This window comes from Alosa sapidissima, chromosome 4 (genome assembly GCF_018492685.1).
Source record: "Alosa sapidissima isolate fAloSap1 chromosome 4, fAloSap1.pri, whole genome shotgun sequence".
NCBI lineage: Eukaryota > Metazoa > Chordata > Actinopteri > Clupeiformes > Clupeidae > Alosa > Alosa sapidissima.
This window is the reverse complement of record NC_055960.1, coordinates 27,932,565-27,960,064: the sequence shown is the minus strand read 5'-3', so window position 1 is coordinate 27,960,064 and position 27,500 is coordinate 27,932,565. Positions and strand designations below refer to the sequence as shown.

The window sequence follows — 27,500 nt, the reverse complement described above, 5'->3', positions numbered from 1 at the left end:
AATACCAGGAATCATATTACTGGTTCAACACTCTCATCAGTCTGTGCTATCTGTTGCCCATCATAACAGCATCATCATACATGTAGATATTCCAAAAATGCAGTTCAATTTGATGAGTGGTTCTGACCAAGAGTCTCCATTTATTATTTTGAAAGAAATAACCCATATAGAAATATTATTTTCCTATCTCGGCCATTGTTTCCCTATCTCTGCCATTATTAAGGACAAAGTTAAATCATTGCAGATACATCTCGTTGTCTTAGAGGAGAGACAGAGGTTGTGTGTGTTGTCTGATGCACCTGTAGATGCAGATGTATAAGACCTTCGCGGAATAACAATGTGTCGTTTAGAATTCCAGTCACACAAACAGACTGACAGTCATGCCCGGCAGGCATCTAAGACTCCGCTACCAGTCTGCAGATCGGACTTATGTACTTAAGTATGTTGGACCACAGGTAGGCTGCTGAGTAACTTGTAAATCCTACCTCTGGCTGCGTCTTCCTTGAGTGTGGTAGCGCCGTCTTGGTGTGATGCGCCCGGCGTGGGTTCATCCCCTTCGAACAGCTGGTTCACTTCGCCCTGCATGTCTGCCGTGCAGCGGTCGCCGTCACTCTTGGAGAAAGCGGTCACCGTGAACCTCTGGCTCATGATGTCGGTGCCTCACGGTAGAGGGGCGGGCGAGTGGGCGGGCGGTCGACGCGGCTTCTGTTTCCCCGGCGTAGCGCGGTGGAGGAATTCGCCGCGGTCCGCGGATGCAGATGTCGGCAGATCCCACCGGACACACAGCACTGCCTATTACACGCTAACAAGTCAATCTGAAAGCAGTGAAGGCCAATTCCATCACAAATATAGGGAGTGTTGTATTGCCCCTGCCCGCGAGTCCCAGCCTAGACGCGCGCTTATTGTCTGCTGATAGGGGATGTTGAATGAGTGGTGAGCTTTACATCAACCGGTGTCTGGGAACAGCTGCGCATCCGGGTCCTAGAGCCGGTGAAAGGTGCTATGGATGAATCAATACCTGGAATTATTGTCTTCGTGTTGACTTGACATAGCCTAGTGACAGAACAATTTTAAGGATGCCGTTTTTAATTGCATTTAGGCTGCTTATTGGATTTGAAATATCTTGACATAGTAGCTGCCTTGTAACGTTTAATACCATATACCATTACACAATAATGTTATTGGCCAATCAGCTATGTGCAGGCTAACGATCGGCACATTTTGTTTGTAGGCTTGTTCATGCGTTGCGTCGTTTAGTAGTAGGCATAGCCTACGTCAGGCACTGGCCAGCCTATGAAAACAACAACAACAACAACAACAACAACAAAAAACAGAATTTGCTAAAAAAAATTAAAGGAAATCTCGTCTTATTTACAGGGGCGAACTGGGAGTAAAAACCAGTAGGCCTACTGGTTACTAGGGCTCCAAGGGGAGGGAGGGCCCTTGAAGAGTCTGGAATATATTTTATTATATTTATTACATTACATTATTTTTATTACATTTACAAACTATAAACCAGGCTACATATTGATACCACTCGATTTAGTATGGAAGCCCATACTAAAAAAAGACATTAAAAAAGACATCACAATTCTGAGATAGGCCTGGTAAGTTGACATTTTAGGTCAGTATTTTGAGATAGTAGCCTATAGCGTAAGTCAGAATTTCGAGATACTATGTCAAAAGTTTGAGATAAAAAGATTTGAAAAGCCATCAGTTTGTTTCACATTATGTCACATATTTTCCCCCAGTCACAACGTTGAGATTTTGCATCTCGTGATTGCACTTTTAATATATTGTTTTCTCTCAAAAATTCGATTTATTATCTCAGAAGTTTGTAGGCTTTTTTCCATGTGGCGGGAAAGGACCTCCCATAGCGTAGCGTGGGATACAGCTACTGCAGCGATTAGTCTGTACAACCAGAGAATGTCCGTAGACGGGCTCTGGTACAACCCATGCGTGGTTCAAAGCTGTGGCAAACTAGTGCAACACTTAGCAAACTAGATGGCGCGATAGCGCTTTCGTTGTGTCCACCCCACGTATGCTGGGAGGGAAGAAGAAGAGTCGGGACGTGGAATGTAAGCAATGTAATTAACTCTTCTAAAGTGATTTGTTAAACATAACCAGAGTCCAGGGGTCATCTGTGTGCATGTGCCGGTAATTGTGTCCAGAGTAGGCTAAAGCCTATGTCATGCACTCCATGAGTTACCAAGACGCGTGTGAACTTCGAACATAAGTTATTAAATGTTGCAGACTCATGGTTAGTTACTGGTCACGCTCAGTTTTTCTACAAGTCTTCAAACAAAGAGAGAGCGCCACATCTATCGATTTACCTTTGAATTATCAAGACAACGTTTGAGTAAGCTGATTCAATCAAGCTGGAACAGGGGTAAGGGGAAGTTCGAGGAAAAGTAAGTTTTTGCTCAGTCTATTGTTATTCATTGGATTACTGCCAGGACCTTTGAGCAAAACATCAGCAGACAGAGAAGCCCTCAGTGTAGCAATGCAGACTGTTCGGAGGGACCTGCTTATCCAACTGTGGGTCGCCAGTCGAACTGACAGGCTTATCATAAATTCGCATTTATTTCAATTTGGCTATAGGCTACGATATGTTTATACTTTTCTACTGTCTTAGGTTTTAGACAAACAGACAAAATGCACCAAAAAGGTAGCTACACATTTGTTGTTGCATGATAAAGCAATGAACGTGCTGGTAGGCGTTTGACATGACATTCGATGGATCCACCGGATGGTAGGAAGGGAGGTTTTTGGCATCATTCCCGCGCTATATAGGCCTACGTTAACCCTTTAGGCGCCAGAGGTTTTTTTCCAAAACGATCAATTTTGACATCTTCATTTCAAAAGGCTATATCTTAAAAGTGATAAGAGATAGAGACTTTCTGTAAATTAGAGAAATATTAAGGATGACCCAAAGTTTATGTAGAGATTAAATGTTTATATCTAATTTGCATATTACGACGTCATATGGTGGCGGCCATCTTGGATTATAGAATTTTCATGAAAAGTCGCATGTTTGAATGATAAAATGCACCACTTCTTTCCCCCCAAAATGTCCCTCACCTTCTGTATGCTATATTGCACAATACTGAATGCTCAGGTAAATAGTAAGTAGTGAACAAACTGTGTAAATCATTACTAATAAATGGCAGAAAGAAACCAAATGCATGTAGCGGTAGACTGGCCTTTTGCTGTAGAGATTTTCCATTTACTACATACAGTAGGCACTCTGATTCCATATATGGGGCACATATATATTATTCAGATGACACACAAACACAAGTAGACAAGACCTGTTTAGTTCAAAAGCTCATTTGCCACGCCAAGGCACAGATTAGGAGTGAGATGATGAGACAAGACAAGAGACAATGTTAGTATTTTTTTTCTTTTTGTTGATGTTTTTTTTCTTAGCTGACAAAGACACACATCACAAGGACATGAACACACAAAAAGGAACACATAGTGTATGTCCTAAATGATCAGGGAAATAGATAGCAAATCAACAGTGTAAATCATTACTAATAAATGGCTGACTTTTTTTTTTTTATGTAGCAGGCCTATTGCTGTAGAGATAATGACTCCCTATCCCTATCCATACAGGGCCGGCATTCCCATCATCTTGTGATAGACTATGCATGACCTAATGTGTGTGTGTGTGTGTGGGGGGGGGGGGGGGGGGGGAGAGGGAGAGAGCGTGTCACCACCTCCACCATGCGAGCAGCATGGCCAGATCTGCCTCGCGCGCGCCGAGTGGAGAGAATTTGCGCAGCTCGGATTAGGCCTACTGTCTTTATCATTGCGACTCCCCACACTGCCACTACGTTCCCCCCTAACTGTCCTATGAGCACTTCGACCTTGTCTAACATACCCAGTGGCATTAGACAAAGGCTCCAATGCAAATAATCTAATGCAAATACTCGCTGACGTTGACAATATCGCTCTGACAAAGTGGCTCACACGCACACTAGCTCCGGTATTGCACGCACTGATTCAATGCGCTGTAGCTCAAAAGTTTTGTTTAAACCATGACCTTTTTCGGACTCGGGGATGACGTATGACTTGTCTGCCATCTAGTGGAGTGGAGGTCGAGCGAAATATGACACCCTATTTGACTAAATCGGCCGTTTTATTCAGTACCGCATCTTGTCGAGTAAACTCGACAGTGGCGCCTAGGGGGTTAATAGCGCCGCTATTGGTGGGGGCAACAATCACTGGAGGCCAATGGAGGAACATGTGACTCTGACTGGAAATCAGACTGGTGTCTCTGATTGTTGGCAAGTGTTTGTTGCTATAGACAGTAAGGTGTTTGCCCCCAGCAATATGGCGCCTATAGGACTCGACAATCCGGTATAGCTTTCTAATCATAGATAGCCTATGTTTCTAATACTGTATGCATCATAATGCAAAATGTATCATGCAGTAGGCCTATCATTTTGCCATTGTAATTGTTTCCCAAAACAATTGCCTTTATCCCGATTAGCATTAATTTGTCAATTCATGTGTTTCGTCAGGTCCCTTTCCACAGGTGTATAAAATAAAGCACCTAAATTATGAACGCAGACTGCATGGTGCTTGATTGATACACCTGTGGTGATGAAACCTTTGAATATGTAATATCATTTTTCATATATACTTTAGTTTTTCACCAAAAAGTGAAGTGCACATGATAGAGTCCAAGGTGTCATTGCAAGATGTTTTGTAAGGAGAGAGAGAATGTGCGCTCATTTTACTTAAATGTGGTCTCATTTTATTAGATTGTGCGCACAATTTACTATATTGTGTGCTTGTTGTACTAAATTGTGCTCTCAATTTAGTAAATTGTGCACACGATTTACTAAATTGATAGCACATTTAGTAAAATGAGACCCCCATTTGGTAAAATGAGACAACAATTTAGTAAAATGACCACACAATTCAGGAAAAAAAGTGCACATTCTCTGGATATTCACCTTAATCCACGCGCAAACATGGGGGATGCCATCTTTGCCCGTGTTGTGTCCAAACCAGGTCCGAACTTCCCGTTGAGCAGTACATCCATTGCAATACATTGAGATAGCAGAGTTCTATTGAGATGACTGGCTTCATCCTCAAGTTAGGAACCCTAAGTGACATACTGTGCTGAGAATGTCCAGTCTGTCTCTAAAGATCAGTTTATTTTCTCTAAATAAGATTTATGTATGAGTAGTATATTGTTATTGTTGCAATACTTATTTGGAGCAATTCAACTATGAACAATAAACTGTGTGTTAAGATTGGATATGTGCAACAAACAAGTGACTCTCTTACTCTTACATTGACTTCCATTGAATTAAAAGAGCACCACATGTGGTGCAAAGTGGTACTGCAGATCCAGTACAAATTCAGTGGATTTATAGACAATATGTTTCAAAAATCTTATCTCAATAAAGAAACAGCAACAAGCCCAAATTTTGGCCAGATGATCCTCACATACAGAATGATATATGGTAAAATAAAAATAAAAAATCCTATTAACTGTCCACGTGGTAAAATGAGAAGATGAAAACAGGCTTTTTGATAATCAAGCCCAATTTTAAAAAAATGCTCTGAAAATATGATAACGATAACAACCAAAGTTAATGCATGGAAATTACCTTATAATACATATATGAGTGGAAAAAAAATCTGATGAATTTGTGTCACATACTTTTTGAATGAGAAGCCCTCAAAGGTGATGATGTATTTTCGCATAATGAATTTATAGCCATTTTCAGAGCTTTGTAGAGGGGAAATTACACAAGATATGTCTGATCTGATTGGATTGTTTAATTCAACAGGAAAATGTACTTTTATTCACATAGTTTCACTAATGTGTGTGAAATACCAAAAGAGCCAATAATGTTGGAAGTTGAACAAAAAGGATTGTTCACCACATTAAAATGACTTGAAACTTCAAATGGCTGTAGTTTTAGAACCATTAGTGTTCTTTTTAAAAACACCAATTTGACTTGTCTTATGCATTGAGATCAATATGTTTTGTATAGAGTTACCACAGGTTACTCTGTACAACTACAGGTGGCACTGTGGTAACTCTATATAAAACATATTGATCCCAATGGTGCATTTTGCCCATGTTCAGGGTGGTAAATAAAAAATAAAGATTTGCATAAGACAAGTCAAATTGGTGTTTTTAAAAAGAAGGGATCATGGAGAACACCCCCCTTCCCCCGTAAAACTGTCTGTATCTTGGAAAGTATTGATCTTACATAAAAGTAATTTTACAGTGTGTCTCCTGGGTAACATAGGTACACATTTTTTGAGACCTAAGTGCGTGGGCCCTGGTTGAATTGACGTGGAATGACCCCTCTCCATCCTCTTCTGCTGTGTTATCCCAATGAAGCTAATTAGCCGGAACTAGCCGACCGGAATATTGAGCACAAGGCGGAAGAACATACATTTCTAAAATGGGCATGGCGGAATTATGAATGCATAAAAACAAATCTTCCAATGACACCTCGGGGTGAAGCAGTAGCGCTAACGAGAAAGTCCAAGGGTGTAAGTGAACATACCGAAAGCTTACCCCCTGTGGGAGGCTCTGAGGCTAATAAGCCTTCACCTGCAGCTAGCATTCCATTGACCCCCATTCATGTTGGTGTCACTTTGACAGCGAATAACTTTACATCTGAAATGCTTAAAGACTCGATTTGTCAATTGTTTATATTTAAAGAAACACAACAATTCATAAAATGCTCCATTACCTTGTATCTCAAGCTATGGCCTCATAGCAGCCATTTTTGTAAAAATATAGGCTAACAATGATGTCATAACCATGCGACTTTCTGTTGCACAGTATAGAAATGACCGTATAGTCAGGAGACGCTCGCAGTGAATCGGGTGGAAGTACATGGGGGGACATGAAAGCATACAGTCAAGGGAGAGTCCATGAAAGCATCGGAAACCAATATTTCAGCAATGTTTTGATGGATTGGTAGTAGGCTACTTCGGAATGTGGCAAGTGAATTCATATGAAGTAACATTTATCCACAAACAACTAGGATACTTTAAGAAAGTATATGTAGTTAAATAATGAAGTAGGGGTAACAAGGTATACAGTAACTAGATTCATGTAAAAAATAACGAATCATACAGGCAATGGAAAGCACCCTTGATTCAGATTTCTCTCGGCGCAGCTACCAGATGAGTTACAAATTTCACACAGGTTGCTCACGTCTGTTTGTGGCTGTGCAACATCTGTGCAGTACAATAAGCATTGACTTCACCTCCCTCAAAGTCTATGGGGTGACTGTGTCCATTTATTTTACTGTCTATGGGAAAAGTAGCCTACGTAAAGGCGGGGACTTTGAAATGGGCGAGACCTCTCTGTTGAAGTGAATTGAAATAAACCAATCACATGCAACCACACGCATCTATCGACAAATAAATGTAAACATCCCTTTATCCTAAGAATGGGACATTCTGCTGTCCTATGTGAAAAGCTAAGCAGGACAGTAGGCTATAGCCAAAATACCTAGGCGATATCTTTTACACATCATGGCAGGGTGTCAAAAACAGTATATCATTGTATCATTAAAGTGATGTGTTAATATTTGGAGTTCAGAGGTTTCATGTCATTATTCAAGCTAATCTCTAATCTCAACTTCATGCGTGACAATCGTTAATTAAATAGGCCTATCTAACCAAACTGTACGTTCAAGTTCATGAGAATATTAGAATAATAGAAGGTCTAATTAAATAGGCCTATCTAACCAAACTGACCGTTCAAGTTCATGAGAATATTAGAATAAAAATGTGTTGTAGGTTACTGCTTGCTGGTGCTTCCGCTTTATTAGTAGGCTAGTCTATATTCCCACCCTCAGTTTCCAATATAAGATAGGCTACGCCATTTTGCTGGTATATAGAATCGGCTAATGTGCAAACGATTGCCCTTTTTGCAAGCTAAGCTATATATGGATGGATTATCACTTGATGGAAAACGGACCGATCTAGAAATCTATGGCTAGGCACCCAAACTTAAATCAGGTAATATGCCTAGTTGTCATTTATCTTTGAACTTTTTGATCTTTGTCCACTCTCTTCCATTCATACAGTAGCCTAAGTGCTTACTGAAAAATAGGTGTATGAGAACATGCTGGCCAGGCAGACAGGAGTGCGCTCAAAAGTATCGTCACTTAGGCTACAAAACGTACTGTACTGTACTGTACATACTGTAGGCCTAGGGCTGGGAAGGTAACCGCAATACCGCGGTCACGTGACACCTACCGCGAGTCTGAGCTCGTCACCGTCATCACCGCAAAAAAAAAAAAGTGAAACATTTGGGGGATTCGACATCGACGTTTTCAACCATGACATATGCACAATTCCGGTTTGAAAACGTAGCAGAATCTCAGAGATAATCACGTTATGCAGTCAACTTAGACGTCTGCAGGTGGCTAGCATGAAGTCCAATCCCCCTATAATTGCCTGTAGCCTACATGTGTGCACGTAGGCTAGTAGGCCTATGTAATATAATAATAATAATAATAATAATAATAATAAAGCTTTATTTGTATAGCACCTTTCATACACAGAATGCAGCTCAAAGTGCTTTACATTTGAAGCATGTAACACAATAATAGTCAGTCAGTCATTATCAATCACTTTTCTTTGCTGTTTATGTTATACTCAGCAACATATCAAAAATATAGAAAATGACGTCATAAGACTGGCAGCCTTAACCCTCTTACCCCCCACAAGCACGCCATATGGCAACTGTGGCAAGGAAAAACTCCCATATTCCAGGAAGAAACCTTGAGCAGAACCTGACTTAATAGGGGGAGCCCATCTGCTTCTGGCTGGCTGCGCCCTCCAATAGTAGCAGATGTAGAATAATCTGAAAATGTAGTCTACAGGATAAGATGAGTTAACTAAAAGCTTTCCTGTACAGGTATGTTTTCAGATCTTTTTAAAAAATATTTACTGAACTCGCCTGCTTGATGTACAGAGGCAGGGTGTTCCATAGTTTGGGGGCATAATAGATAAACGCAGCTTCTCCACTTTGTTTGTGGAGCACTTTGGGTACGATTAAAAGATTAGAATTGGATGATCTAAGTTTCCTTTGTGGTTGATAAGATATTAAAAGCTCAGAGATATATGAAGGTGCTATGCCATTCAGAGCTTTGTAAGTAATTAACATAACCTTAAAATCAATTCTATAGGAAATAGGGAGCCAGTGCAGTTCAGCCAACACAGGGGTGATGTGTTCTCTCTTCTTAGTCTTAGTTAAAAGTCTAGCCGCAGAGTTCTGTATGAGTGCCAATTTCTTTAGATGTTTTTTGGGAAGACCAGTGAAAAGTGCATTGCAGTAGTCTAACCTGCTAGTGATAAAGGCGTGAATTAGTTTTTCTGCATCTTGTTGAGTTAAAAAGGGCCGCACTTTGGCAATGTTTCTCAAGTGGAAATAGGCTGTCTGAGTAACTTTACTGATATGGGGCTTAAAACTTAACTCTGCATCTAAGATGACACCGAGGCTTGTTACTTTTGGTTTGACCTGGTGTGCCAAGTTCCCCAGATTACTAAGAATAATATCTCGCTTTAGTTTTGGTCCAACCAGAAGTACCTCTGTTTTGTCATCATTTAGTTTCAAAAAGTTTTTGCTCATCCACTGATTAATGGAGGTTAGGCATGCAGTGAGGGAGCAAAGGCCATCTGGGTTAGTTGGCTCCACAGAAAGATACAATTGGGTATCATCTGCGTAGCTGTGGAAGTTTACATTATGCTGACTTATGACGTTTCCCAATGGAAGCATATATAGAGAAAATAGCAGGGGACCAAGGCAGCTCCCCTGGGCCACACCAAAAGGCAAGTCATGTTTTTCAGATACATGATCTCCTAGACTGATATAAAAATCTCTGCCAGTAATGTAGGTTTGAAACCAGTTTAGAGCATTATCAGAGAGACCCACCCACTTCGCAAGGCGGTGAATTAGGATACTATGATCAATGGTGTCAAATGCCGCACTCAAATCCAGAAGAATAAGGATTGAGACTTTGTTTGAGTCGGTAGCTAGTCTGAGATCATTGACTATCTTTACTAGAGCCGTTTCTGTGCTGTGATTTGATCTAAAACCTGATTGGAATTTTTCAAGGATACTGTTTTCGTTGAGGAAGGTATTTAACTGATTACAAACAACTTTTTCAAGTACTTTGCTCAAAAACGATAGATTTGATATAGGCCTGTAGTTGCTCAGATTGGTATGGTCAAGATTTGACTTTTTAAGTAAAGGTTTCACAACAGCGGTTTTAAAAGCAGTTGGAAATATACCTGTTTCTAATGAGGTATTTATTACCTTGAGAAAAAAGGGAGCTAAGCCATCATATACTTTTTTGAGGAATGTAGTAGGGATTGGATCTAAAACACATGTTGAGGAGCCGGTTTAAGTTATAATTTTACCAAGCTCAGATTGAGTAATAGTGCTAAAGGACCTTAATTTTGGGGGGCTGTTTTTGGGTGTACTATCAAACATATTACTTATGTTACCAATAGCCTCCCTTATAGAAATTACTTTGTTTTTGAAGAAGTCTGCAAATTCTTCGCATCTTAGAGAGGATGCCTGACTGAGTGTATCAAAAGGTGTTTGATGCAATAGCCTATCAATGGTAGAGAACAACACCCTAGAGTTTCCACTGTTTTCAGCAATTACCTTAGAGAAGTGGTTCCTCCTCTCATTCCGAATAGCTCTATTATAATTTGCAATTTTTTCTTTTAGAATGGCACGGTGAACCTGTAACTTAGTTTTTCTCCATGTTCTCTCAGCTTTCCTACATGATCTTTTTAGATCATGGATATTTTCGTTCATCCAAGGTGTCAGTTTGCTACAGGGCCTTTTTTTAGTCTTTAAGGGTGCCACTCTGTCAAGCAGAGCGCCTAATTCACGATTAAGAGCCTCTACCATTTGATCAATGGGATGATGTAAAATATCTAAATTTATGGAGTCTATAAGAGCTATGAACTGCTGTTCTGCTCTAATGTCCAAGAGTCGCGATTTGATTGCAATTTCGGGATGAATTTGTAATATGTAATGTCATGATGTGATGTGATGAAGAATCTTATGACATTGATACTCAGAGAACCACAGTTACGCTAACCCTCCGTTTTCAAAACAAAACTTATCATCAAAAGAAGATCAAAATGAAGCAAACCCGACCTTTCGCGTTTGTGTTGGGGAGCAATATTCCAACATTCCATTTGTTTATTATGGGAGAGTAGGGGAGAACTGGCACAATCGTAACACTTTTCTATTCTCTCCGTTCAAACTCGATTTACATAAAGCTGTTAAACGTGAAAGCTGTGAAATTTGGCCAGAAAGGAGTCATACATGTTTAGTTCATGAAAGAATTAAAAAATATGTTCTAGTTTGTTAAGAATTTAACAGCGACATGTAGGTCTAGGCTACCCTAGGACCTACAGTAGCCTACCTTTGTTAAAACCTGAGGCAGCCATCAAAACGTGTGGTAGCCTACCATTGTAACATTCGCATAAGCGTCATGAATAAATCGTGGCCTATGGCGCGAAACCGCGGTCATTTCTTGCTTACCGACCGCGGTAAGAAAACATCCATACCGTCCCAGCCCTAGGCCTACATAGACAACATCAGTTGACAACATTATTTCCAACCATTACAGATAGTAAGTCTAATATAGTATTTTAATGCATGACCAATATGAATCAAGGCAATCTTCTATGTAAATGTGCGGTGTTGTCAATTCATCCAGTTCATTCATCTCTTTTGCACGTCTTTCCAATAAATACTAACGCCAGGCGAGGATATAATTTTACAATAGTCGGCCTATCATAGTTATGAGATATTAACTCATAAGGTCATTTTTTGGCATAATCACAGAGTAGTTTATAGCTTATCCCATCCATTGGAGATTAAATGTGATTCAGCACGACTCATAAGTGAATATGTAATATCATATATTTGGCTCAGAATCGTATTGCTATGGATTAACAAAATAACAGACTGGTCTGATGTGATGTGGTATTTAAAACAGGTCTGAAAAGCTAGAACCATGTTTTTGGGAATTTAATTGCTTGGAAGAGCAGAAGAAATGCTACATATTATTCTTTGAAAAAGTATTCAGATCAGATGTGGAACAATATTGAGATTGTAAATGCTACTATAATATCGTCTGACGCATTCCATTTAAAGGTATCGCTCAACACTGCTATTGGTCGGCTTTAACAAAATCTTTTTATTAATTAACAAATGCTTGACTCTGCCCACTTTGTACGTCTGACTCGCTCTGGCCACAGCGTGCATCCACTAGCGGCAAAAATATGCTGCCAAACTCGGGGCCATGGTGTGAAGGAAAGAAAGCAGCAAAGTATCAGACCACTTTTCAGTAGCCCAAGCTGATGTCCGCATTTTTCCACACACAAACGATATTCACTTTACTGCCACAGAGCAGTAAGGAAACCAAGAAATAACCAACTCTATGGTCTTGAAACTGATTAACCGATCACCAAAATAGTTGATTGAGAATGATTCATTTTTAATAGTTTACAACTAATCGATTAATTGTTGCAGTCCTATCAGAAACCAAAGAATGTGAGAGCATTTTACAGTCCTTACAGTGAGTCCTTAACAAGTATTTTCCCGCAGTGCACGTGGTGATCAGACGCTTCCGGCCCAGCGATGGAGATGCCATCAGAGTTCTGTTTCGTGACGGGATTGAGGAGCACATCAACCCCACCTTCACCCATGCTATGAGCCAGCCACTCTACGTGGGGCTCTCCTTGCTCCTGTGTGTGGGGGGATACCTGCTGGGTGGCTGGGTCCTCGCCGCCTGCACGGGTGGGGCCTGGCTCGCACTGGTGTATTATTGCAGCTATGAGCTGTATGCAGGATATGTCAAGGCGAGACTACGCACAGACATGCGAGACATCCAGCGCAGCTACCTCAGCGATCCTGACAACAGCTTCTTTGTGGCGGAGGCAGAGGTGGACGGGCGGTCCGAGTGCATGGGCATGGTGGCGGTGGCGGGTAAAACGGAGCCGGGTAGTGGACAGCGGTACGGCGAGCTGTTCCGCATGAATGTGTCATCGGCGTGTCGCCGCGAGGGCCTCGGATACCGACTGGCCCAGACCGCCATCGACTTCTGCAAGGAGCGTGGCTTCTCCAAAGTTGCCCTGGAAACCACCTCCACGCAGAGGGCTGCGGTGGCGCTGTACGAGAAAATGGGCTTCACACTCACACACACTCACACCACCACAGAGTCACCGCAGTGGGTCACCAACCTCACCAGGGTCACCATTCTGAGGATGGAGAAACCCCTGTGACCTCATGGCCAGCAGGCAGTGATTTGGCAAACAGCATTGAGCCTACCTTCACGACTGGACTAGATGGACGAGCTAGTTCAAAGGAAATCGTCTCAGCTGTGTTTAAATGTAGATGTCTGTTTACCAGATGTTTTCCTTGTGCCAGTACTTAGAGATGTGCCACATTGTACTGTCCATAATATACCAGTAGAATCCCTCCCTGTGGTAAGAATTTGTCATCCTGAAATATTATCAACAGGATGATAATGGGTGGCTCACATTTGGACCAGTACCAGTAGAATTCCTCCCTATTGTAAGAATGTCATAATGCAGTATCCTGAGTCGTAGTTAAGATGGAGCCCATACATCCAGAAATGATCCTTCTGTCATGTTGCAGGCAGTTGACATTTGAACATACTTCCTCAAGTTGATTAATCTAGGCAGAGGTGGCTTGACAAGTCCTTGTTGGAGAAAGAGTTTAAAGGTACCATGAAAAATCATACTTTGCCATGTTAATAATAAAGTGTTGAAACACCTTGAAAGATGTTATTGCAATTCACAATGATCCTTATACTGGATACCACCTGTGATGGAAATGTATGGCCTCCACCATGATGTAATTATGTCAGTATCAAAAAACGTACATTGACTCAAAACAAAAGCTAATCAGACTTTAAATCTATCAATGAACTCAATGATGCCTGTAGAACGTGCCACCTACAAAGTGCTATACAAAAGTGAAAGAAAATGCTTTCTATTCTAACAATTTTTTTTGTGTTGAGCAATGAAACATATTGTAGATGTGCGAATGACTTCCTGACTTACTTAATACATTTGTAAAAGGATCAAAGTACATTTTAATTTCTTAGATTAACAAAAATGTTTTAATAAGACATAATCAAAACCTTTCATAAGCCTGACTATAGACAAAACCAATGTCACTAATATGCCTAGATTAACAAAAATGTTTTAATATGACATAATCAAAACCTTTCATGAGCCTGACTCTAGTATAGACATAACCAATGTCACTAATATGCCTACCTCATTCTTTATTCTATTTGTAAGGGGTCATGTCCAATATATATGCTGCTCATTTGCATATATAGTATATGCAGATGTTCTGAAACTGGTGCCATCTCATAGGACAGCCTCAGGGGGGTTGACATCAGCCTTCAGCACAGAATCATATTGCTATATAACTGAGTGATATGTCAGAAATTAAACAATGATGTTAATAGAGAAGATTGTCACTGTCACAAATTGCCTTCTCAAATTAGTTCGTTTTTTTCTGTATTCCAAGTTTGAATTGATTGATTGGTTGACTATCACAACGATTTGATATGAAACTATATGATACTATGAAAAGTACTTTCAGATGACCGATGCTGTGATTTTGCACTGTATAAATAAAACTGAACTGAGATTAAAATGCAATTCATTAACACTTCATTAAAGGACAATCTGGTCTATTTTTGGATGACAAGTGTAAACGTTTATAAACAAAATTAGGTTAACCAGAGTAGTTTTTAGTAGCATTAACAATTAAATAGCATATAGTATAATCATTGGGAGCCTCTTCTCACAAGCCATTACAGTTTTTCTCAGTCGATTTTGTGCATTTCTCGAATTGTCATTGATATTTGCACAACAGTTCTGAAAACAATTAGTGCAAACTGCACCACAAAATTACCTGAGCGCGTATCTTGCTCAAAATGCTTAGTTTACACCTCAAAAGCAAGTATTTATGTCAATATAACTCTGCAATCAGAATGAATGAATCAGAAAGTCCTTAAGCCATTGTACAAACAAGATAGTCAAACTGCTTTGTCATGTTGCCAATATGACAGGCAACTATGTAAATATTTTCTAATAAAGAATGCACAAGGCAGCACTTTTTTTGTTGGTTAGCCATTTCAAAACTACAAAGTTACACATTATTATGACCGCCACGCAGCGAAGCGGCGGTCATATAGGTTTAGTCAGATTTTTTTTTTTTTTCTTTTTCACTTTTCACATTTTCCGTCAAGGATTCCCAGGACACTGAAAGACTGGGGTACCCCGAAACTTGGTGGGCATGTAACCCCACATGGATAGCATGGAACCATCATTTTTCGTTTTGATCTGTAGCCCCCCCCGCTGGACTGGACCCCCGAAAGGAGGGTAGGGCAGACACAGTTTTCTGTGAATATCTCGAGAATTCCTACAGAGGAAGTAGATTGGGGCCCAAATAGAACGTTCCAAGCATTGTTTTTGTTGTTATTGTTGAAAGGGTCTATAGGTACATTTTTCTATGGACCCTTTCAACAAGGTAAACAAAAACAATGCTTGAACGTTCTATTTGGGCCCCAATCTACTTCCTCTGCATTAAGATAACATATGGAATGTTAAAAAGGAAGTGTTGTGGGGCCAACTATGATGCTGATAATGGAACTCTCATGAAAGGGTCTATACATTCTGACGTTCCTGTCTGTTAGGCCACATAGCCTATATCCTTGACAGATTATGACAACATGTAATGACTCAAGCGATGAAATAAGACATTAATACACAGTCAATGGTATGGATGTACTAAAGCATTTGCTGTTTGTTCAAGATTGGGAGAAATTGCTTTTATGATGTCTACAAGTGATAAAATGATATGGAGTTTGAACAAGAAGTTTTGAGAATTTCAATTCTGATCTGAGAAATAAAGCAAAGCAACTGAGAAAAACTGTACAGGGTTACAGATTCTAACATTTTACAACTGTGCTTTGTTTGGTATACTATAGTCTGTATGTGTTATAAGTCTGTTTTGGTATTCACATTCATGAGATACAGGAACAATATGACACATTTGTTAATTTAACAATCAATAGATCAAATAATGTTGTGGCACATTTTAAAAACACAGTTTATTAACCATAAGGAAAAATAACATCATCTTTTGTAATGCAATACTTTTTGCAATGGTTATTACACGGTTTGTTGCCAACAGTTATTGAGTGATGCATTGTCTATCCACTAGAGGGAGATGGTGAACACACAACAGAGCAGGTTGTTCTATTTACAAGACTGGACCATGGGTTTGCTTCTGAAGTCACCTTCATATGTGGCCCTCATTGATCCTGGGAAAATATGTTTTCAGCACACTCTCCTGAGAGCCTGAAGCCATGACGATTTTACAGGGGGTTGACAGGTGGGAGGGCACACCTGAGGCTCACCTGGACAGACAGGTAAGCTAGTGGACAGGGCTACCTGAAGGGGCAGTCCTGCTGCTGTACGATGGACTGCACTGCCGCATGCACTTGTTGATAGATTGCCTCTCCTTCCATTGTCTGGAACTTGAAGAGGCCCTCTCCTGTCTCACACATCCTAGAAGAGACAGAAAAGACTTCAGAATTGAACTTAACACTCATTCACTAAAGTTTGTTTGAAGTGCAACAGAGAACTATTTGCTCCTTTAACAGAAATGACCCATATCTGATTATAGGTAAAAAATATAACACTGTTGAACGAGAGAGAGATATACTGAGATACATGGTGTAGAAGACTAATTTCTACCAACCGGCCCGCTTCAAACGTGAACCAGGTACGGTCCCGTCCGAAGCGTCTCAGCGACGTCAAAGGCCAGGACGCAAATTTGAGACTGGGGTTCCGTGACTCCCAGAGGGAAATTGCCTCCAAGCCGACCTGCAAAACGCACTCGCCCGACGTCACCAGACCCTTGCAAGGTAGTAGACACACACGGAAGCGCTCTGGAGGGGCAAGATAGATAGCACACTCAGGCTGGCCTTGGTTTGTTTAGACATTTGATGCAGTATTTAGGTTTATATTTGTATAGCACATAGCAAAGACTATGTGAATATTGTCTAAGCATGCTTTCCAGACAGCAAATCCTATTATTAACATCAGATCAAAACAGAAATGTGAAACATCTCTGGTAGTTGAGTTATACAGAGTATGTGCCAAAGATACAGTACAGACAGAGTGCCTTTAAGATAGGCCTCAGCTGTGCGCTAGGGTATGGGAGAGTTTTATTAACCAGCATATTTGCAATAATCCACAGTAATGGATAGTAATAGCCAGACATGCAGTCTGATGTACCAAGTTCTGAAACCAGGACTCAGTGTGTCACAGATGGAAGCTGGCTTAGTTCTGGCCTAGATCTGGGCCAAATTAGAGGTAAATCTTAGAGTATCTGTAGATCAAGAAGAGCCAGAGATCTAATATTCAGAAGATCACTGTTGGAGGTGGGTCAAATGCAGGCCTAGTTGACATCCAGAAGACCTGTGGTCCCAAAGCAGGGTTGGTTTAGAACCAGAACATCTGGCAGATCAAGACCAGATTTGATTCAGGTTCAGTAACATCTGTCAGAGCATGGTCAGTTGTGGTGTAGCCGCTCCTAAAGATCTGTGCTGGATCAGGACTAGATCAGATTCTGAGACCAGGCCCAGATTTGGTTTAGAACATCTTCCAGACCCAGGTCAGATTCGGATGAGCAGGGCCAGATTTGATTTGGAACCAGAGCTTTGGCCAGATCTGGTTTACATCCAAAAGACCTGCTGGTCCAGGACCCGTTGTCTGGTTTGGAAACTGGAGGAGGTATGTTTGTATGTGCCGGACTCACCGCACTGCTGTGTGAGGGAAGAGGCCAGCAGGTCTGGCTCTCCACTCCTGAGGGAGTGCATCCCATTCTGAACACACTCTCTGTGGAGGACCTTCTGCCAGTCTGCAGCCTCTTTCTCTGACCACACAGCCCCCCCCCCCCCCCCCCCCCCCACACACACACACACACACACAAAGAGAGAGAGAGAGAGGAAGTATTTTAAATGCCATATCAACATTCAAATGCTTGCTAATGAAAGTCAGACATGACAACTTAAGATGACACCGATGGACGCACTAGGCACTAGAGAGAGAGTAAGGGTAATTTGTGTGAACTATATTCAGCTGTAAAATGTCTGTAGTGCAGCTGAGTTGTTAACAACGACAACAGATTCAGATAAATAGTATTTGCCAAACTAGATCTACAACTCACTTTGATTAAAAGGCTTTGTCAAATGAGCAAAACACCCTTATCGGTTCTTGTCTCATCAAATGTTTATCCCTACACACAAACCACCCAGCAGCCCTTGAACCTAAGTAGAAATCACACCTTTCAAGCACAAATAAATACATAAAAATAGTAATAGTCGGGTCCACACACCTGTGTCACAGGTAAAGGTTAGTGTGCTGTCATCAGCGAATGTCAAAACCAAAACATTCTTCTTCTTCTCTTTTGATGGTCTGGTGACATCAGTGACATCTGTCAAGTCTATTACCTGAAGAAGAAGATGACGATAAAGAGTTTGGTTCCAAAAATATCTCTATTTTAAAAATCATTAAAAAGTCATGCTATTGAATTGTGTATTTCACGTAATATCAATGATTTACATTACATTACATTTAGCAGACACTTCTTGACCAAAGTGACTTACATATGTCAGCTATTACAAGGGATCACATTGTCCCCGGAGCAACTTGGGGTTAAGTGCCTTGCTCAAGGGCACAGCGGTGGAAGCCGGGAATTGAACCGACAACTTTCAGGCTACTGCACGCTAGCCCAGCTCCTTAACCACTACACTACCACCACCCCAATGATATTGCAGTTGTGTTGTTTTGATTGAGTAAAGATAAACCAAATAACAATACCCAATTACATTTCTATTGAAATTCCTTGGAAAACAAAATGTAAAAAGAATATTTATGAAACATTAAAATTGTGGATATAGCGTTTTGGAACCAAACTCTTCAGATCTTAACATGGTCTATTTGTCTATTTGTTACCAGATAAAAGGGGTATACCAGAAGCTGAATAGGACTGAGTTACGTTATATTGGGAGCTTTTTATGTCATATGGCCATCTTGTGATGATAGCCTTGCCTTTTGATGGCAGTGGAAGTTGGAAGCTCGCTCATTAGGGAATTTCTCCAGTCTGTTTGGGCCTTTGCTGGAAGCCCTCTTAAACACAAGCCAGCACCTTTGATAGATCTGTCAGAGAATACAAGGTAATTCATTAAAATCATCACATTTTGTTTAATTACACTGATTGAAGTAAAGCAATACTATAGTACCTAAGTGCAAAATGCCAGGAGGATTTTTAATAAATTAATTGAGTTGTATTGATATAATACATGTATGGAGCTTTTAACAAGCAAACCAGAAGTCTGGGTGAACGATATAGTGTATAGCATGTTTAGGCAAATATTTCTCTATCTGAGTAGTCACATTGTGCTAATGTTCTGGATATTTCTCAACCTGGATCAGACTGTTATCGTTAAATCATAAGCCAGTTTCGTAACACGGCGAGATATGAATACATTAATGATTGACGTCTTTCTTCCAGATTAATCATTGACATTGTGATAAACACAGCTGCCCACTGGAAGTACACACAAATAGCAGCCAAACAAGTATGATCCAGCAGCCTCACGCTGTGTGGACACAGGATGCAGTCATAACAAACAACAAACAGAGCTGTTTTCTCTTTGCTCTTCTTGCTCTCTCTCTCACTTCTGTGTCTCTCATTAGTTTTCAAAAAACATACAGACAACACACACACACACACACACACAAACACAGAGGCACAGTTTTTACTTACCCAAAAATGTCTTCTCCGGACTTTCACATAACCTTGTTTAAGAATGTCAGAGAACTCTGAATCCATTCTGTACTGTATTTCTGTGAGCGTGTTTGCACCTTGCGCATGTGTGTGTGTGTGTGTGTGTGTGAGTGAGCGTATCCTCAGACGTTGGTTATAACTGCTCTAGGTTAGTTCCCTTCTTCTCGTGGCTCTTCACCTCTCTGTTCCACCCTTAGGCTGTGCCCTCCATAGTGTCAGCAGCGCCTGTGAGAGCAACAGTTGGCACCGGAGGCAGATTTAGTCCCGACTCGGCCCACCTGCCCTACCCCTGTAGGCAGATAGGGACTCCAGGAGGGGGAGACGCACCACAGGGTGGTTGACTGGGAGGAGGTGGGAGCAAGGGAGGGTGGGAGAGAGAGATAGAGTGACTCCTGCAACTTTGACAGGGCAAGAAACCTCCTACTCAAGGAATGTCACGGCTTGCCAGGTTTTTAAAAAAGCTGCCGGGCCAAGATGGATGTTATCACTCTGGCTACACGCTGTCCTGTCTAATTTCAACGTGACCTTTCATTCAACGGAAAGACCCAAGGAGATCTGATGATATAGCTACAACAGAAACCCTTAGCATGATATGCATGCTTGAACCCAGTTTATTGTGCTTTTCAATGGGGTTTAGTGACAGATAGTAGATAACTGCTATACATTTTAGTACATGTTATGTGTTATGTATACCAGAGAACTGCACAATGCACTGTACAGTATGTACTAAAGCAATGTCATGTAGATTAGGTTTATATCAGTGCCTGTGCTCCCCATGATTAGAACTCATGACCATGAGCTACAGGAACGTTTGATAGGGTGATCAGTCTATACACAGCATAAACCATGAAAGTGACACTGCACATGTGTCAATTTTGTTCTTTTCTATGTACTTGTGAATTGGAATTGTGGATGTATTGAAGCCTAAGAACACATAAGCGAAAGTCTGACCTATAAATACCAAGACCCCCTTATGAATAAAATATGCTTCCTGTTAGCTGTAATGAATAGGTTAGGAGGAGATGGGTGCCCAAAGTTGCCTTACGGTAGGGAGCTGGTTTGGGCCACCTCAGGACACCATAAAAAGATCTAAGCTCACACCGTTAGTGCAGTGATACCCGACACGACCTGACACAGCACCTGACTCAGGCTAAAATCTGGCTCCAATCTGGCCTTGATCCTTGTACCTGTTGAATTAACTCTGGATTTAGCCATCATGTAGGTCTGTGTGTGAGTAAAGCAGGAATTAAGGTTCTTAGTTGATCCTTGCATTCGGTTAAAATGATATCTGTGCATTTTGTGGATTGTTCAGCCTACACAAATGTAGTCATCTATGACAAACTTGTCTGTTTGTCTGGGATGAACAGTCCACAAAATGTATACTGCACTTAGCCATGCGAGCCATGGTTGGGTCCTTGAAATGAAGGTCATACAATGACTCAGAAAAACAACAACGTTGGGCTGCTGTTACTCGTGAACGTTGCCCAATCAGGTGAGGTATCGTACCATGAAATATTTGTGGGAATAAGTATGCGCCTGTCACATGGAAACATGAAACCGAATTCTCCCATGCAGTTTGCAGACAGATTTGTCTGCACAATAAAAGACACATGCCTATATGTACATATCTAAGCATCTGTCCATAATAAATGTCATACATTGTGGTGTATGTATGGCTCCACCAGAGAACCATAAGAGCAAGAGGGGACAGAAGATGCAGTCAGTGCCTGAGTATGTGATTGGTCTGCAGACTGAGGATGCTTTTGGACAGTGATGTCAGATGCGTCTCTCCGCAGCATCTCAGATCTGCTGCGTTCTGCTGCAGAGTCCACAGGCATCTGAGAGCTTTTGCTTTAAAGAACTTGTTTACGTTTGGTCCCAACTTGGGACGCTGAGTTTAGTCTCAGCGGCCCTGAAGCGATTCCACAACTCGGAGGCGGCAGATATAGCCTCGCGTAGCCGTGGTCACCAGGAGCCTGGTCCAATTAAAGATGTGTTAAAGAGACGCTGGCCTGACCCGTGCCAACGGGAGCTTACCAGAAGAAACATTTACCCACATAGCTGTGCCACGTGTGCGCCTGAGGGTCAGAGGGCTGGTGGGCGTGTGGTCGTGTGGCGTGGGGTATAAATGGCACTGGGGCTCATTAACAACTGGGGCCCCCAAAATAACGGGCCACACTGGCTCCAAAGCATTTTGGGAGCTCAGTGTTGTTGTGTAATTTTAGTTAAGTTTGAATTTCAAATGAAGGACAGTGTGGTCTGTGTGACTGGAGAACTTATACAGTAAATCTACTCTCTGAAGAATAGATAGAAGAGATAAGGCCCATTCACACCAAGAACGATAATGATAACTATAAACAAATATCATTCTCGTTAAAGCTGTAGTTGGCAAGTCTGACAGATTGAGGCGTGTGAGGCCAAAATTTTGAATGTTTACAACTCTCATGCCCCTCCCTCAATACCACCGAGAACCCTCTCATATAGTTTGTGCTCGTCAGTGCGCACCAGACTGCACCAGACTGTGATTGACAGTCAGATCTCAAACAGCCCTGCTCTGATTGGACCAAAAGAACCGGGAGCTGTGGATTTTTGCAAAACAAATAACAGGCTCTAGGTGGAGGTAGAAGTGCGGGTTTCTTTCTAAAACCGGCTGATTTATGTTGTTCTGTCAGAGCATAGTGTCGGTTTCAGTGAATATGATCAAAAAACTCTTGCCAGCTGCAGCTTTAACCCTTTGCAGACCGCACGCTCTAATTTCGGTACCCCAGTTAATGAATAACGACATTCGTTGACGTTATGAATAACGACATTCACACATAAACTATAACGATAACGACATGAAGAACGATATTGTTGGGGATCACTTTCAGAGCGATTTTGAGAATGATAAAAAGCTAATAGCCAATCAGAACCCATCAAATTTTAGCCGTCACATTCATTAACACAAGGAGAGACTTTGTTTATCCTTGTTCAGTGTGAATGCTTTTATTGTTATGGTTACAGTTATCGTTATCGTTCTTTGTGTGAATGGGCCTATAGAGATGTCACCACAAGAGACTGTGGCTATCAAGCTTTTGGCAGTTTACTCTCCAAAATGTCCCAGGTGTTTGAGGTGTCACTCAATTGGTGTTTGACACTAGAGTGGGTACTGCTCTGCCCTAATTACACTTGGATCTGATGTAAATCAGCTATCAGTGAGAGGAAATGGATATTTAGCTGTGATTTGGAAAAACTGAATTAAAGTATACTAGAGAGAGCAGAGTAGAAGCAGAGCTAGAATATCACTCTAACCAAACCTGTGTCAGATCAGGGCCATCATATGACACACACACACTCACACACACACACACACACACACACACACACACACACACACACTCAGGCAGTGAGGTCACACACACACACACTCCCTTATAACCCATGTCATGACCCACCATGGTTCCTGTGCACTGCAACAGAATGATGACCCATGCGTTGCCTCATCTCAGATGTTTTGTGTTTGGATACACGCACCACATACACACGCGAACACACACATGCATACACACAGCCATACATACTCACACACACACACGCACTCTACGTTCATTCACTCTAAGGTGAATGAACTGTTGGCAGGTGGCCAAAGCAAAGAGAGGTTGGGAAAGCAGGGTTAAAGTAGCAGGAGTCTACGTTATATCACTTGGCAGAGGTTATGTGTGTTGTGTGGCGGTGAATTGGGCTGTTGCGATAGCGAGGGCTCCATCCAATGTGACATTCCAGAACACTGCGATGACATGACTGAATCTGTGTCAGTTCAGTGTCAGCAGGCAACAGGGCCAATGTGCTGCCACTGAACCCACAGCTTAGATGTAAACAAGCCAGAGAGAGAGAGAGGGAGAGAGAGGGAGAGGCAAGATAAACAGACTGACAAACAAGAAAAGAAAAGAAGAAAAAAAGAAAAAAAGGAACAAAGAAAAAAGAAGAAACACTTTAAAATCATAGACAACACTGTGATAACTAGATTACACTGTTGATTTGACACTAGGGTTCCCCTTCTCAAATGCATTGAATGTTTTGGAAAAGTAATGTTTCTAAGTTTTTAAGGCTTAACTATCCTATAAAGTATGAAATGTTGTGTACTTGTAGGTTTGGAAGAAAAACAATGAAAAGGGTCCTTGAAAAGTAATGAAAAAGTTTTGAAATGTTGTCAGGGTCCTGCATATGGCCAGCAGAGGGCAGAATAGGCGCTTACAGTAATGCTTCCTACAGCAGTGCACAATATCAAGTGAACACTATGATATCACCTCAAGATGAAGTCTATGGAAGTAATGATAATACTCATAGTAGGAACAGTAGTAGTGGATATAGTATGGATGTAGCAATGTTAGAATGTTGGGTTACACTTTACTTGACAGTGTCGACATAAGAGTGACATGACACTGTCATGAACGTGTCATAAACAAGTCATAAACGTTTATGACATAACGCTTCTGTTATTAAGTGACATTCCGTTTTTGTCATAACAAGTTAGGGTTAGGATTAGGGTTAGGTTTAGAGTTATGGTTAGGGTTAGGGTTAGGATTAGGGTTAGAGGTTAGGATTAGGATTAGGGTTAGGTTTCATGTGTCATGACAGTGTCATGTGTTCATGACAGTGTCATGCCACTCTTATGTCGATACTGTCAAGTAAAGTGTTACCGAATGTTGTGTTATACTTGTTTTTGTCATAGTAGCAACACCAGTAGTAGTAGAAAAATAAGTTGTTGTTGTTGTTGTTGTTGTCATAGTAGACGTAGTAGTAGTTTTTAATGGTTTACTTTTACGATGTTGTTGTTGTTTTTGTTCTTATCCATGCTGTTCTCGTTGGCTCTGTCGTTAGTGGATGTTGTGAGTGAGATTTATAGCTGTGTTGATGCGAATGCGCCTGTTCCACTGCATTGGGTTCTGGACCAGAGGAACACCACTCTGAGCCCAGCCCAGTGACCAGGGGCGTTGCCTGGTCAGGCCTGCATTCAGGAATAAAGCCTCAAATATGTCTGGATGGGGGCTGAGTTTGTTTAATTGAGTTTAACGCGGGGGGGGGTCAGCATTGTGAAGTGACGGCTTGAACTCTTACTTGGTATTGAAAACAGAGGTATTAGATCAAAGTGTGTGGATCAAAGTGTGTGGCTACTGAGCTCTTAAAGTATGTGAGTGTGTGTGTGTGTGTGTGTGTGTGTGTGTGCACATGATTGTGTGTGTGTGTGTTCTTGTGTGTGCACATGATGGTATGACGTGTGTGTGTGTGTGTGTGTACGTGTGAGCGTGTGTGTTTAAGCGTGTGTGTGTGAGCGTGTGTGTGCACATGATGGTATGACGTGTGTGTGTGTGCGTGTGAGCATGTGTGTTTAAGCATGTGTGTGTGTGTGTGCGTGTGTGTGTGAGCGTGTGTGTGCACATGATTATGTTTTTTTTGTGTGTGTGTGTGTGTGTGTGTGTGTGTGTGTGTGTGCATGATTATGTGTCTGTTTTTGTGTGACATGCACATGATGGTATGTTGTGTGTGTGTGTGTGTGTGTGTGTGTGTGTGTGTGTGTGTGTGTGGTGTGTGGCTACTGAGCTCTTAAAGTGTGCGTGTGTGCCTGTGCCTACATATGGACCACCTACTGTAGTGCAGAATGGCCTCTGTGACCTGCGTGTGCATGGATCAGTCCACAGGCTGAACTGTGGAAACGCTGTAGGGAGCTTTTACTGCTCGCTCTGAAATGACATGTTTCAGGGCTGTCTCAATCCAAGCATTTATCTGACGCTCCCAGTTAGAATGTTCATACCATCACACATTAATCACACTTGCATGTGTTTCCAATTCAGCCATGTTCCATGTTCACTGTCGAAAAAACAGTCTCTTCTGGCAAAGGACTCCCGAGCAGCTTTGGCCCAGTTCAGGCCCTGGTCTGGCTCAGATGCAGCTCAGTGTTACACGCCAGATGTCTGATGATATCTAGTTGAACAAACATGTTTTCTTGAAATCATGTTTGTTACTGAATAAAAAGGGTGTGCTATTAGACAGACTGAGAATTTGATCATGTTAATTCCAGGCTAATATTTAGGAGGTTATGAATCAATGGTGGAATAGAAAAACTCTGAACACAGATAAATATATGGACTGAAGAGATTCTGTAATATTATATTCTATATAAAAAAACATTTATTTATGTGTTTGTCATGTTGGTGAATGACCTCTTATGGGTTTAATGTAAATGTATTAATTTAGCTTTGAGGGTATACTGTATGTAGGCAATATATAATTTAGTAATAGAGTGTAATGATGGAGTGTTAATTATTTATGTGTGATATGGTATCATATGCAGAGTGCGAATTACCCCATCATAATTGGGGGGTACTGCTCCTTCACTTCTATGAGCATCATGGTCCACTACCATATCAATCCCCACCGTGATCGCCAAGTGCAACATGTGTTGTGCAACACATACAAGGTCTAAACATGCGACAAACTGATAATCAGTAGGCTACAGAATATCTCATCGTTCTTATATATCCTGTCGTCTCCCTGCGGCCTGCTCACGGCTTTCATCCTGTGCCTGCTGAGAACCCCTTTCCTTAACACATATGAACAGTGTATAAAACCTAACTGCACCTACACTTTTAATGTAATTGTTTGTAGATCTTAGTGTTAATATTTCCTGTTTACTCTTTTAGCGCCAAAAAAGTGCCTGATGTCTGTGTGCCCTTTCCTTCTCCTCATAGTGTCTCTTTGAATAAAATAAAATCCTGGTTTCATTAAGATAGTATCAGGGTTCTCAGATGAAACTACATTTATCAAGCTAAAAATATGAAATAACAGAATGTAAAAACAATACCAACCAATTAAAAACAAATTCAAATACTAGCACATACTATTTAGCCTAGGCTACTTGGGTCTTTTTATGTTTCCACAGGTTTCACTGATGTTATGTAGCCTAGGCTTAGCTACTGTACATCAGACCCTCTTGTGCATAGGCTACCGCCGTTAATATAAAAACACCGGATCTGTGCCAAATTAATTTCAAAAGGGCACAATAATTTATTCAAGATAAAATGAGAATAATCATAGGCTATGGAGTTCATCTCCTTGGAAATGACAATCGATTTTACCTCACCACAATGTAAAGCTTGATTTAAATAGAGAATTAGCCTATCTTGCTAACTAACCTTGGTAACTAACCAAGGCCCACTTTACTAGCCTCAGTGGGTAAGTAGCAGGTAAGTAGCCAGTAATTCAATGTATGAAGATGTGACATGATGAAAGAACAAAACACGTTTATAAATGAAGGTTGTAAAATAACACATCTTCAACAACCTAGACGTCAGCTAGCAACTTACATTTACCCATGCACGTCAGCAGCAAACTGAATTTAGCCTACTGAAGGAATTTACCTAGCGTTTTGTCATTCAACGTTGACACTTGCTTGTGAAGTTGAAGTCGTTCTCTATCTCAGTTGCTCAGTGGTTAAAAATGGTACGGTCCACAATAGGGGTGTCTGAAATCGATTTACATTAAAATGTTCCTACGGTGAAAATAGGAGTTGACTTGTTGAGTT

At 41.2% G+C, this 27,500-nt stretch overlaps 3 protein-coding genes across 7 annotated transcripts in view; 1 reads left to right on the top strand and 2 right to left on the bottom strand.

Moving 5' to 3' along the window:
• Nucleotides 1-884, bottom strand: part of slc12a5a (solute carrier family 12 member 5a) — a 179,917-nt gene extending 179,033 nt beyond the window's left edge. For both annotated transcript variants that reach the window (XM_042090747.1, XM_042090748.1), the window contains exon 1: nucleotides 486-884. In XM_042090747.1, the coding sequence (XP_041946681.1) occupies nucleotides 486-648 (163 nt within the window). In that variant the 5' untranslated portion in view covers nucleotides 649-884. The remainder of the gene's footprint in view (nucleotides 1-485) is intronic.
• Nucleotides 885-1,916: 1,032 nt separating this feature from the next.
• On the top strand, nucleotides 1,917-14,733 carry nat8l2 (N-acetyltransferase 8-like 2). Of its 3 annotated transcripts, none has more exons than XM_042090765.1 (2): nucleotides 1,917-2,078; nucleotides 12,641-14,733. In XM_042090765.1, the coding sequence occupies exons 1-2, from the start codon at nucleotides 2,042-2,044 to the stop codon at nucleotides 13,315-13,317; spliced, it is 714 nt and encodes a 237-aa protein (XP_041946699.1). In that variant the 5' UTR covers nucleotides 1,917-2,041; the 3' UTR covers nucleotides 13,318-14,733. The 3 variants fall into 3 exon arrangements, with proteins under 3 accessions (XP_041946699.1, XP_041946698.1, XP_041946700.1); XM_042090764.1 differs by having other exon boundaries at nucleotides 1,917-2,087; XM_042090766.1 differs by lacking the exon at nucleotides 1,917-2,078 and adding an exon at nucleotides 2,102-2,411.
• Nucleotides 14,734-16,171: 1,438 nt separating this feature from the next.
• LOC121707867 (docking protein 5-like) lies at nucleotides 16,172-20,317 on the bottom strand. Of its 2 annotated transcripts, none has more exons than XM_042090761.1 (6): nucleotides 19,919-20,317; nucleotides 19,201-19,308; nucleotides 18,485-18,599; nucleotides 17,906-18,043; nucleotides 16,844-17,033; nucleotides 16,172-16,650 (listed from the first exon to the last, which is right to left on the bottom strand). In XM_042090761.1, exons 1-6 carry the CDS (start codon nucleotides 19,982-19,984, stop codon nucleotides 16,530-16,532), a joined length of 738 nt encoding a protein of 245 aa, XP_041946695.1. In that variant the 5' UTR covers nucleotides 19,985-20,317; the 3' UTR covers nucleotides 16,172-16,529. The 2 variants fall into 2 exon arrangements, with proteins under 2 accessions (XP_041946695.1, XP_041946696.1); XM_042090762.1 differs by having other exon boundaries at nucleotides 17,906-18,022; nucleotides 19,919-20,316.
• Nucleotides 20,318-27,500: the final 7,183 nt, after the last annotated feature.

Bases quoted from the DNA above. Each gene is read 5' to 3' on its own strand.
- LOC121707867 (XM_042090761.1), bottom strand. From the start codon at position 19,984: ATGGATTCAGAGTTCTCTGACATTCTTAAACAAGGTTATGTGAAAGTC. The intron at 18,600-19,200 runs GCAAGGCTATCA...CTTCTTCTTCAG, and splicing joins ACTTCCACTGCCATCAAAAG to GTAATAGACTTGACAGATGT. The intron at 18,044-18,484 runs GTGTGTGGACCC...GGGGGGGGGGGG, and splicing joins AACCTTTACCTGTGACACAG to GGGGGGGGGCTGTGTGGTCA.
- nat8l2 (XM_042090764.1), top strand. From the start codon at position 2,042: ATGCTGGGAGGGAAGAAGAAGAGTCGGGACGTGGAATGTAAGCAAT. The intron at 2,088-12,640 runs GTAATTAACTCT...ATTTTCCCGCAG, and splicing joins GGACGTGGAATGTAAGCAAT to TGCACGTGGTGATCAGACGC.